Genomic DNA, 12992 nt, shown 5'->3' with positions numbered 1-12992 from the left:
TTTCATTTCACGGTATTTATCAGTTCCATTTTCAAGATCAGATCATTTAAAAATCATCTGAAAATTCTGCTCTAATAAATAATATGCCTCTAATTTACACCCCTCCCCTTTTTTCAATTATACAAATAAACCAAGTCTTTTTGAAATGAATCCTGCCCAATCCCTGGCAGAATTTTTGAGCAAATCCATTCTGGAGAGCTGCTGTGACCCCCCGAGCCCCAGCCCTGGGCCTCTTCTCAATCAGGTGCGGGGGTGGGGGGGGGCGGTCAGTAGTCCACGTTGCGCATGTTAGCCACTGTGGTGGCCAGGCGGCGGGGCAGGCCTTTGCTGACTTGCCTGTAATCCTCAGGTTTGGTCTTCAAGAGTGTCACGATGTTCTGAAGGGTGCGGGATGGCTGCAGGCCCAGGGCATCCATCACGTTGATCAGGTAGTCTGTAGGGACAGGGAGCAGACAGACACAGCTCAACAGACTGAGCACCAAGCACGACAGAGAAAGAGAGACATGCACCCCGAGCCCCCAAAATGCCGGGTTTCTGTTCTGCCCCAAGCAGCCAGGGCTCTACTCTGAGGGGTTTTCCAAAAGGATTAAACCTACTGTTGGCTTGGGAGCACCTGGGTGGCTCAACGGGTTGAGCGTCTGACTCTTGATTTCAGCTCAGGTCATGATCTCAGGGTCATGAGATCAAGCCCTGCATCAGACTCCACGCTCAGCACAGAGTCTGCCTGGGATTCTTTCTCCCTCTCCCTCTGCCCCTACTCCCTGCTCACATGCGTGCTCTCTCTCTCTCAAATTAATTAATTAATTAATAAACAAAATCGTAAAAAAAAGAAAGACAGAAAAAGAAACACCTGTCAGCTTGGCCCAAATCTAGGAATTCTAATTGAATAAAGGACTAGCCGTCCCCCACCACCCACTGCACACTCAGCTCTGCAGCTGGACCAGCTCACCCCACCCAAAGCTCTACACTGGGACTCCTGAGTTATTGGCCACACTCCCCAGTGGGCCCCACTGACCACGTGGAGACTGCAAGGAGTCAGGGGACACATGGGCTTACATGAGCAGCAGCTAAGACCTCCCAGCACAACCCCCCCATGAAGACAAGGACGGTGTTTGAGCAGGTCCCCACATTTCCCATTTCACCCCTTGGGGTCCTAGTTAGAGACAGATTCCCGAGCCCACCCCAGACCACATCGGTGAGAATCTCCAAGAGAGGGTTCAGGTGACCCTGTCAGCCCCACGACTCTAGCCACCAGGCAAGCCTGGGCGACACCGGCAGAGTACAGAAGGCGAAAACTAGTGTCCAAGGTCAGGGTGGACTTGGTGAACCCCTCCTCTCTGAGTCCCTGCGTCCGTCCGTTGATGCTGCATTGTCAAGAGGATGAAATGGGCCAAAGGCCACGGGAGCACCCGATGTGTCACAGGTGATAAATGAGTGTTGCCCTGACTTCCTCCTTCCTGGGCAGGTCCAAGCCAGACCTGAGGGGAACGCTCCACAGCATCCTCTGGCTCCGCCTTCATCCTGCCCTCAAGGGCGGCAGACGGCGCCCCACAGCAGGCCCCTGCTGACCTCTGTCCACGGCCCAGTTAATCTCTCCTGGCAGATGGCACTGTGGCTCCGGACAAGGCTGGCATCTTCCCTCGTGTCTTCTGGAGGCCCGGCTCAGGGCAGGGCCCACAGGAGGTGCCTACTCTGCCCTGGCGGGCTGGCTGACTCACGTCCAACTGAGGCTGAATGGCTTCCCAGGAAGGGTGCCAGCAGGTGGCCAGGCACTTGTCACCTGCACGGGTTTATCCATAAAACTGAGCTTTGCTCAACTAGGAGCCGGGAGCTGCAAACTGACAGCCCACGGTCTTCTATGACATTTTCTGTTTGGCTAGCACAGTGCTTTTGGGTTTTGTTTTAATGTTTCATTTGTCATTAAGGTGGCAACAACCTCCCCACTCTCTATGGTGTGACCACCTGGCACCTTCCCCGCTCCTGGCCACACTCCCCACCGTGGAAGATCAGTAAGCCCAGGGACCGGCTAAAGCTCCCAGGGCCATGGCTGGCACATAACGGCTGCTCGGTCAGTGCTGAACGGGGACTGGATGTTCAGGGGGAGCTGAACAGAGAGGGAGAAATAATATGGACAACCGGAATCTAAGGGCAATGCCCTCATCTTGCTCCTTCCGATTGGTTCTGTCCTCAGTGCTCCTGCCTATACTAACAGACACCACCTCTGAGCCCCAAATCTCCTCATTCTTCCTCCCTGAACATGGCCCAGTGACGTGGTGAAAAGCTGGCTTTCCTCTGTGACTGCTGAGAGCTGACTGTGGAGTGAAGTCAGGACCCCTGGATTCCAGGCCTGGCTCCATCACTAGTGGTCCTGAGGCCTGGAGGAAAGCACCTCACTTCTATTTCTTCTGCAGCAAAATAAAAGCCTGGTTTGGCCCTGTGGTCGTCCAGGTCACAGAGCTGTTTGGGTCCCCAGGGAGCTGATTTCTGAGGCTCCTACCACCTTCTCCCCTGGTCACCTCAAGAGCTGCTTCAGGTAAAGAGCAGGCAGGTCAATAGAATGATACCAAGACACTGGGGAGACTCCCCTGCCACCTGCCCACAGCACCCACAACTTCAGAGCCCCATCAGTGGGGCGGGTGCCGGCAGGAGCAGGTGGGCACGCAGCCCTCTGACCTGGGAGGCACGCAGTTACCATGTGTGGCCTTGTTATTCAGCTACCTTGGGCCTCCGTGTCCTTACCAGCATGGGGGTGGGGGGGACCTCCATCATGCACCAACCTCACAGGGGCTCTGAAGGTGGCCTAAGATGTGGGTACGAGGGCTTGGCTCAGTGCCTGGCATACCTGGTGCACTGTGGCAGCTTAATCAGCATTGGTTCGGGTGGTTATACAGATGCAGAAGGCAAGGCAGCAAAGGCGAGTCTGTATCATGCACTTCAACCCACCTCATGGAAGCCCCCCTTAGTGGCTCTCGGCTGCGGCAGCCAATCGGAATCCCCCAAGATGTTTTTCAAAATACAGATGTCCAGCCTTCAACCCGAACTTCCAGGTCAGAATCTCTGGGGGCGAGGCCTAGAGAATCTGCATGTTTAACAAGCTCCGTAGCCACGCCCAGAGCTGGAGGGTGGGGGGCACCGACAGATGCAATGGGCCACAGCCGTCCCTCCCACCGCCTGTCCTGGGGCACCCACCGATGTCGGTGGCCAGCTGCTTGGTGGAGTGCGGGGTCAGCTCGGGGATCTGCAGGATCACGTCACAGTAGGTCTGCATCGTGGCTCTGGCGATGGAGCCTAGCCAGTTGTCAGCCATGTTGTCCAGCTCAGGCAATTCATCCCCTGGAAAGGGAGAGAAGGTCACCAGAGACAACAAATGTGCTCGGGAAAATCCCACCTCCAGCAGCTTTTACCCTTCAGGCGGCCAGGCCCATGACGGGTGCTGTATGCCCACACACGCCAGGGAGCCAAGGTCCTGGTGGGCAACACAGAGACAGAGAACAATCACGCCATAGGCCAACTGGTATCGATGGAGTACGACAAGGATTCAGGAGTGGAGGCAGTCAGGTGAGGGAGAGCGATCTCTGCATGCCCAAAGCAGGGGGATTCGTAGCCTGGGAGGGAGGGCAGGAGGGGGACCCCATGAGAGGGCAGGCGGCCCATGCCAGCTGAGAAGGTGGGCAAGCTGGCACAGCCTACAGGGGACAGACAGATGGTAATGGTCAACACCCAAGCTGCACGTCAGAAGTGAAACCCAGCCCAGGGCCACCCACCATGGACAAGCTGGGTGCTACCCGGCCTCTCAGAGCCCGACTCTGCGGGGCTGCAGTGGGAACCATGGGAGGCCTCGGCCTGGGCCTCAAGCATGAAGCATGTGACACACTCTTAGTGCCGCATGCATGGTAACTCTCAGTGTCACATCACCTGTGGGGGGGAGGAGTCCGTATACAGAGCAGGACTGGGGGATCAGGGCTGGGTCGCAGAGGGTGCCCTGAGAATCATGGGGACCCATGTCGGAGCAAATAAGCAATGACTGTAGGTCCCCAGCAAGGTTGCGAGAGCCAGTCAGGCTGGGGCGGGGTGATGCAGGGAGATGGGGCCGCCATCCTGGCCAGACAGGCCTTGAACTCTGGGGGCAAGGGAGTCGCCTGACATTAAAACAACAACAAAAGTATGGGGATGAGCAGTGAAAAAGAATGCATTTAGGAGGAAACAAGCAAAATGCTACTCTAGCACTACCAATCATCATCATCCAACACACAGCTACACGGCAAATACCGTCCGCACAGGCGCAATGGAAATCCATCGTGTTCAACGATGGGATGCCCCCATTTATTCTTTTTAAAATTGTGACCTTGTTTTACATGTAGCATCTGTACAACAAACACAAACTAGAAAGTTAAAAACCAAAAACAGGATGAACATAACTGAGCCCAAGGCTAAGAACGCGTAGTCTAGGGCTTCCACCCTGGAAATGGACCGCTGACCTGGCGGTCCAGTGCCCAGAAATGCGGCCAGGCAGGGCGGCTGGTCCGGGGGATACACCTCCTTCCCCGAGACCTTGGCCCAGAAAAAGATGAACGTACCAGGCCGGAGCACAAAACCCCCAGCCTCAAGGGCTGTCAGACAGAAGTGAAAGCAGACGGCAGGAGGCGGGATGAAAGGAACAGGACAGTGAGCAAGGGGCTGAGGCTGGGGTGGCACTGCAGGGTGGGGGACCGAGGGCGGTGGGCACTTGCTTGTTAACCGCACGAGTCCCATCTACCAAGGCCCTGCCGGGTCCGCGCTGCCCTGGGCACCGGTGCCAGTGCCGGTCTGGGAGGTCCTACCCTAACGGCACCCTCCGGCTGGGGGACAGACAAGGCCCCTCCACATGGCCACATCAGTGCTGCAGCCAGGGCATCACCAAAGACTGACAGGAGCCCAGAAACGGGAGCTCTTACCCGGGCTTCCCGAGCACGAGGGACAGTTTGCCGGACACACAGGAGGAGAAAGGGCAGTCCGGCAGACAGCACAAACACTGGTTTACAGAAGCACCCAGAAAAAACAGGGCATGTGGGAGACGGTCCTGCTTCCGATGTACATGTGCACACAGATCTGCAGAGAGAGGTGCACCGGACAACCGTGCCGTGGACGCTAGCCGGACTCTCCGGGCAGGAGATTCTTACTCAGAAAAATTCTTAATTTTTGAAAATTAAGAAAAAAAAAATCCTTCTGAGTGGCTGGAGTGACAGCACGTGGGGGCAGGAGACGGGGCTGTGCGCCTTGACTGGGTGGGATTAAGAAGGGTCTCCAACCCCAGGCCAGGGAGGAGCTGGATCTCATTCGTAGGTTCCAGGGGCTCTGGGGGGTTTTTAAGCAGCCAGGAATAATTAGTCAGAGGGCGAGGACAAGAAGCAAGAGATGGGAGCAAACTACACAAAATGCAGGAGAGAAAAGAAATCTCAAGAAGGAGGGGTGTTGAAAGGCCAGGAAGATGAAGTGTGGGGCTCAGCTTTTGCGTCTGATTGTGAGAATGGTCTCGCCCCAACCTTCCTGGGCCTCCCCACAGGGCCACTCTGTGCCAGGGTCCACCAGGCTGCCCCCTCTGCCCGTAACCCCAGCCACAGAGAAGGGAGCCTCCACAGGGCCCAGCACCACACCTAGGCAGCACCTCTGCCCTGCATCCAGCAGGTGCTAGCCACCCCCGGGGGACCCCGCACCACTGCGGCCCAAACTCAGCACCCCACCGAGGGAGGGGACGTGGTAGGCAAAGAGGTCGCAGTTTTCCTGCAAATGCCCCTGCTGTCACACCCGCTGTGTGGGTGACCTCTGGACACATCACTTCAAAGTTCCTCAACATTCCATTTCCTTGTGGGAAAAAGACTCGCAAAGATTTTTAAAACTCCCTTCTAATCACACTGCTTAAGAAAAGCCATTTATCTAAGTCCCAAAGTTCCTACTGGCCGCTCACCATCTAATTCTTAAAATAGGCAAATGTTAACATGCTAGAAATCCCCTGGGTAATTCTTCCCAATTTTCTGTATGTTTGAAATTTTTCATAATATGATGTTGAAAGGGAGGGGGTTAAAAAAAAAAAAAAGGAAACACCTAGATGGGCTTGTTGCTTTCCACCATTACAATATTACTTTACGGCTGGAAGTTTTCCCTTCTGACAATGCCCAAAGCAACGGCCCAGCACAGAGTAAGCAACTAATACTTTTGCAAGTGAATGAATGACTGAAAACAATGGCAGTTTAAACCTGCATGTATTTATTAGTAGTGGGACAATAGGCTTTACGCTCTCCCTGGTGTGCTGTAACAGACACACACAGACCGTCTTCTTGCCCAAGAATTTGAATTTGAACATAATCCGCATCGATAAGAGATACCTGATGGGGAGCCTGGCTGGCTCAGTCAGTTGGGTGTCCAACTCTTGGACACGTGATGGTGTTATTTTTTTGTGGAATAATATGATGCCTGGGATTTGACTTAAATACTCTTGAAAAAAATGAGAGGAACATAAGAAACAAGAAGCCATTCTGGAAGCCAGACCAGGAGTATCTGGGACTCCATTGTACTGGTCTCACGCCCCGGGTGTGCGTGTGTCTGTGTGCAGGCATGAGTGTGTGTGCACGTGTGTGCATGTGTGTGCGTGCAGGCATGTGTGTGCGTGTGCACATGTGCGTCAAACTCCAAAAATCCAAACTGTATAATTTAAGCTGCTTTCCTCTGTGCTTGCCAATATTAAGTGTAAACATACATATATGTGTATATATATATATAAATCTGTATATATTTTCCATATAGTCAGTGTGATAGGTTATAAAATGGCATACGGTCAGGGCGGCTCAGTGGCTCCGGCAGTTAAGCGTATGACTCTTGATCTCAGGGTCATGAGTTCAAGCCCTGTGCTGGGCTCCACGATGGGTGTGGAGCCTATTTAAAAAAAAAAAAAAAAAAAAAGGCATATACTACTTTGCTTTGGAGCCATTTGAGGATTACTAAAGTTACACATTTCTTCCTGTTTTTAAGGTTATTTGAATGCCTTCATGTCGTCTTTTTCTTACTGATTTGTGGGCACCTCAATAAAACAAGAATATTAACTACCACCTATCAGCCGTGTTGCTATTTTGTTCCAGTCTGTCATATTCATCTTTCAATTTCCTTTAGTTTCTGGCTTTCATTTCAAAGTCTTCCCTTCCCTACCCCCTGAGTTCCTATTCACTCGTACTGTAGCTTAGCAGGCTTTACATGCTAAATGGGAAATTTGTAGAGACTTATCCTTTCTTCCAAAAATTATGAGTTCCCTTAATGCGTATAACCCTGTGAAACTCACAGAGATTTTATTTGTATCATCTTCACAAATGATTTATGGAAATTTGACAACCATGCCTATTCTCTGTGGGATAAAAAGCCCAATATATTGATTCGATCAAGTGCGTTGATTATACCGAACAATTCCTCTTTTATCCTCATTAATTTTCCTTTTTGATTTGTCAAAGCCTAAAAGAGAGGTGCACGATATTCTGCCTCTCAAAATTATAAAATTTTAGGATTACAACACCAAACAGTTTAATGGGATAGGATAACCAAGTTGGCAAAAAATATATCAATAAATCACTTTCCTTTTGTGTAATTTCCGTATTTAGTTTTGTTTAATTTTCCATATTTCAGTTTATTTTAATTTCAATTTTTATAGTTCATATATCCTAATAATAAAAACTTTTGTCATACGGACAACATAACCAATAAAATGTAATATATACCTAAATATAAAATTGATTTTTATTTTACATTTAAAAACAAAAGCAGTAATCCAGCTTTAATTACAACTTGGATTTCAAATGCTTATCAAATGTAATAAAATATGTTTGGATGATCTAGCCAAAAAAAAAACAACAAAAAACCTCTCATTCTATGTCTGGCAGCTTCCCGTTCATACCCCGCAGTGCTGCGTTATCTGACATGCGAGTGTTCCTGTCACAGGCTCACCGTGGGATCTGCCTTTTATCAACGTAACGAGTCTCTTTGGTCCCATTCGTTATCTTTCGCTCTGATGCAACGTCATTGTCCAGCTTTCTTCTTGTTTGAATGATTACATGGGATGCCTTTTAGCATCCCTCTATTTTTCACTTTTTGATGTGATTTTATTCTCAATGTGGTACCTTCTCGTAAGCTTCTGAAATCTTTTCTAAACCACGTGATTTTTCTGTTTGCTCAGCCTTACGAAGGGAGGCCTATAATATCCCATATTAGGAATAAGAGGATTTTTTATCAGAAAGTATGTGGTCCCTGTTCAAACCTGTCAGGGCCCAGATAATGGGAAAAAGGAATAGTTTTAATTACTGTATTTTCACCTTGTCAGTTTAGAGATCCAGGAGCCTTGGGAGAGCTGGGAACAAGCTATGGCCAGAGGCATGTGGACAGGAAATGTCACCTCTATGGTGAAGAGTTTATGTTTGTCCTAACGAGCAAAACTGTTCTTAGGGGTGCCGCTTTACTCGGCATGTAGTCCACAGAGAGGGGACTCACACTCGCCCGGTGGGACCCTTGCCCCGAGAGCTCGCTTCCAGCTCCAGTGAGTATGTGTGACCCTGGGCCCTCCTGCCCCTGCCTCCCCAGCTGAGGGGCACTGGTGGAGTTCCTCCCCAGTGACGCTCCGCACACGGTGAGACAGGCAGGACGCCCCTTCCCTAATCCACTCTGCCCTGCAGAAGTTCCTCAGAGGATATAACAGGTGGACCCCACGTTTGCACAGGGCTACAGCGAGCCCCCTCCAGGCTCTCAGGCAGGCCTCTCTCACCTTGCTCAGGAGGAAAGGGCAGCTTCCCAGCGTGCAGGGCCAGCTCCAAGGCAGAGTCCTCCTGAGTCACAAAAGGCTCAAGATTCAGGGGGAGGGACATGATATACTGCCCGATCTGAAACAGAAGAAAGCACTTTCAGCCCTACATTGCCACATACAGGTCATTATTTCTGCAATACGTTCGTGTGAAGGCAAGCGGGACAGACAAAAAAGCACAAGGCCTGGGGCAACCGCAACTCTGATCTTTCCAGCATGTGCTAATACTGCTATGACGGGACCTTACAAAAATCAATGGCGATGTGCATGTACATCGCAGACTCATCCGCACGGTAATGGCCCCACTACTCCTGGAATGCACTCAAGGCAATCTCTACCTCAGGTGAGGTCATGGACACCAACAAGCAATTGTGCAAATAAATATAAATTATGACTATTCATGGATGCAAAACCACGAAGATGCTGTCAACAGGTGCACGGCCAAGCAAGAATCCGAATGCTGTCTTCTGAACTTGGCTGTGGGTCTCGCCTTTAGAAGTGATCTAACTAAGAGAAGCAACGAATTTTGTTGGGAAGAAACGCCATTTATAATTATAAATTAATTTGGAGGGAAAACTGTACTGTTTTCATAATACAAACTCTAGAAATAAAGACAGACAATGCCTTCTTGGCTGGTGGGGAATCACGAAAGACGAGATTACAAGACATTTGGGATGAGCCCACAAATACTACAACGTTTGTCACGTGTTTGTTGGATGCGCAGGACTGTCATCACGGGTATATTTCAGATGCCAATTTCTATTAAAACTCCTGTTTTGTGTTTTAAGGTAAGTACATGTTTTTGCTTTAAAATAAGGTTGATTTTCAGACTATGACAATATATTGCTTTTGTTTTTGTTTTTGTTAAAAAAAGGTCTTTGAGCCTGTTGTTGTTGTTTTGGTTCTTATTATTCTATACGTTTAAACTTAGAGTTGATACTGATTCTGTAAACTAAAAGTCCAAGGATTATCCAAGTAAGATCTTCCCCTCTTGGCCTCACACACACCTACATGGTGGCAGACTCCCCAAAAGCTCCCAGCCCAGAGGGAGATTCCAAACATTTCCAAACACTGAATGTGGGCTGACTGTAGGAAAGTCCCAACATCCTCTGGTCCATCATGCTAACGAAACAGGGTTAGTCTGCTCTCCTTTTAAGGAAGCACACGGATGGTAAGATAAATTAAACCAGGATTTTTTCTTTGCACTTACTCAGTATAACCTCTTAGTCAAATTAGGCACATGGGCCATTTTCCTCACTAGTAACAACTGCCACCATACACTGCAGCTTGAAAATGGCAACGAACGCATCATTTTCCCAGAAGGCTGGAGGAAGAAAAGGATGCTGGGTTCTGGGCTCAGGATCTCTCCATTCTAATTCCTGAACACCTACTATGTGCAAGGACCCTGGGCACACTCCTGTGTTTGGTACAGCTTTCATATCTGGGGCCATAACCTTCTGGCTAAATCCACACACCTAGTTTTACCTGCAATGAAGCGTCAGGACCAATATACCTTGCATCTACGTTGTTCTTCATTTTTCCAAGCATTTTCTCCTATTGCGCCCCTCTGTAATGCCCATGCAGCTCTGTTAGGATGGCATTCGCAGATGAGGCAAAGTGTCATTTAGGTGCAAAATTTCAATAATCTGACATCTCGAATTTCAACTGGCTGGTTGAGTTTGTGCAGAATGCTGTGGTTTCTAGACAAGTTCCACGACTCCAGGTCTCCCTCGAGAGTTCTGTCCACATTCAACTTTCGGCAATGTGGAAAGGGATGCTTAAAAGCGCACCTGAGGATATCTGCCTACTATTCCCACATATTCGGTAAATTCTCCTTGATGGCCGGTTTGGGTAAGCTCAGTGACACAGGAAAAATGAAGAGCTTTGTGGCCAGATGGACTTGGGTTTGAGTTCTGGCTCTACTGCTGTGTGACCTTCCTGGTGCCATCATCTCTGACAGGAGGATGATCTCATACTTACTTCAAAGGGCTGTGCTAAGGATGAAATTAATGCTGTGTGACACACACATAAAGTGCCTGGCATCCTAACAGAGCGGCCGCGGGAAAAACGGCCCCTCTCGCATTGCCCAGAACCTCATTGCCTGCCCGTGAAATGCTACCGCCAACCAGCTCATGTTGTTGTCAAGAAAACATCCTGTGTAGACCACGCACGATGTCACGGCACTGAAAAAGCCTTGCACTGTCCTTGAACACAGTGTGTATCCTGTAAGTGCTCATTCCCTGAGTTCAGGTCCTCAGCCCCCAGGTACAATCCTTAACTCATGGGGGGTCACGGCAGGTGGAAAAGGGCCCTGGCCTGGAAACAAAACTGGGCCCCCCCTATTCCTCCAACATCTCCATTTCCTCAACTGTAAAATCATTCAATAACTTCTCAAGTCCCTTCCAGCAACATCATTTCCTCAATCCACTTAGACTGTAACACATAGTGTCTCAGTTTTAAAATAAGATGATTCCCCTTGGTTGTAAGAACCAACCCACATCTTAATAGTTTCATCAGTACAGGTGTATGAGGTAATGCCCCGGGAAACAGGAGGAAAGTGATTGCCATTTCGAATTCCACACTGCTCCCAAAGAACAGAGAGAACAATGCCATCCCTCATGCCACTGCCAATGGGATCACCAGACACTCCCGACTGTCCAATAGTTACTGTTAAAATTCCTTTGTTTCTCTTATAATAGAGTCATAACTTACGAAGCAGTGGGCTCTAAAGTGACAGCCTTAGGCAGAAGAAATTGCTTATCTCAGAGTCCCCCCAGAGAATGCCCGAAATCTCCCGCAACGGGAGGTACCCGTGCCTGCAGTACATTGCTCCTGCCTGGTGCTTAAGAGCAGGCGAGCTAGACTGCAGGAAGGAGCGACAGTGCAGGGGACTGTCGACTCGCAGGGGTGAGCAGAGAAGGAGGAAAGGACTCCAGGTGCCCTGCTCCCCCATAGGGTTTATTCTGTTCTTTGTTAACATGGAGCCTCTAGAACTACAATTCTTAAGAGATTTCTTGCCTGCTGTGAAATTACATGTGAAAGCACTCCACGCAGGGCCTGGTGCAGAGCAGGAGTCACTAAAACGTTCGCTGAATTTGAATTCAGAACTGCATACACACCGTTCCTCTGAAAAGTCGTAGAGAAGAATTTGGCTGCCTGCTTCCTGCCCTCCCAAGTCAGAATCTCCTACGTGCACTCACGCTGGGATGCCCTTAGGTACCGGCCACACCTCCCATCGGAAGAGAGGGAGAGGGCTACGGACGTGTTAGGTTTTGAACTCAGATTGTGTTTTGTCAGCTGATTGAATAAGCCTTTCCTTAAGTCCTGGACATGGAAGGAAACTACCCAAAAGCAAAGGTTCAGGCCGCACCAACATGGTAATGATTACTTTCCCCGAAGGGCCAGAATCCAAAGACAAGGCAGTGTCTGCAAGGCTACAACTGCCCCGGAGAAAAGCACCCAGAAGCTCTTACATTGCTGATGTACTCCAGAGGCGTGAGGCTGAAGGTGGGCAGGTCGTCGGTCAGGGTCTCGCCAATGCCTGCCGTGTTCCAGCTCTAGGGCGGGAAGGAGAGAAAGCGATCAAGGCCACAGAAGCCAGGAGGCCCGGGAAAGCACCCCACACGGGAAAATACTCGAAAAATACAGCCTTCCTAGAGGTATCTTTGCTCAGAGATGGCTCTGGAAATCGTGACTATTCCACAGACCAGGGATTGCTCTTCAAGTCATCACCCTGAAGCCTGCTACCGAGAAAATCATCCCCTCTCCCTCCACATTCCCGCAGACCCATCAAACGGGAGCTCCCGCCTTCTCAACAGAACTGTTTGGTGTGAACGGATCCCGTCTATTGCTCCTGCTCAGACTATGAAGCGAAGAGCTGGATACCCTGTGGTCTGAGTTTCTCTGCTCGGGTGGGCACACCGGGTTAAGAGCTCCTGGGTGCAGCCAGCCCCACTAAGTCCTGGGTCTTCAGCACTCTGAAGAGAGTAGGACTGCCCCAAATCCTCCACAGAGACCTCACGTAAACCCCTATCTTGGGAGGGAGCACTGGGAAGCCCTTTCTGGCTGCAGAAATATCTAAACCACGTTCATCCGTACTACTTTCATATTCACCCATACTACTTTACTGCTTTTATTTCTATCTGCCTTCTGGATCTATTTCTCAACTGAGAGCTCAGAG

General features: G+C 50.0%; 1 protein-coding gene across 1 annotated transcript in view; it reads right to left on the bottom strand.

Annotated features, from left to right (window-relative positions):
• COG7 (component of oligomeric golgi complex 7) overlaps positions 1–12992 on the bottom strand; it is a 75223-nt gene continuing 62231 nt past the window's right edge. Inside the window, 4 exon segments of the mRNA XM_008697164.2 lie at positions 1–433; positions 3190–3333; positions 8777–8891; positions 12286–12369. Of these exon segments, the coding sequence (XP_008695386.2) occupies positions 267–433; positions 3190–3333; positions 8777–8891; positions 12286–12369 (510 nt within the window). The 3' untranslated portion in view covers positions 1–266.

This window comes from Ursus maritimus, unplaced genomic scaffold (assembly GCF_017311325.1).
Source record: "Ursus maritimus isolate PB19 unplaced genomic scaffold, ASM1731132v1 scaffold_2, whole genome shotgun sequence".
Classification (NCBI taxonomy): domain Eukaryota; kingdom Metazoa; phylum Chordata; class Mammalia; order Carnivora; family Ursidae; genus Ursus; species Ursus maritimus.
Note: the sequence above shows the minus strand (reverse complement) of the source record. Positions and strands in the feature narration are given on the sequence as shown.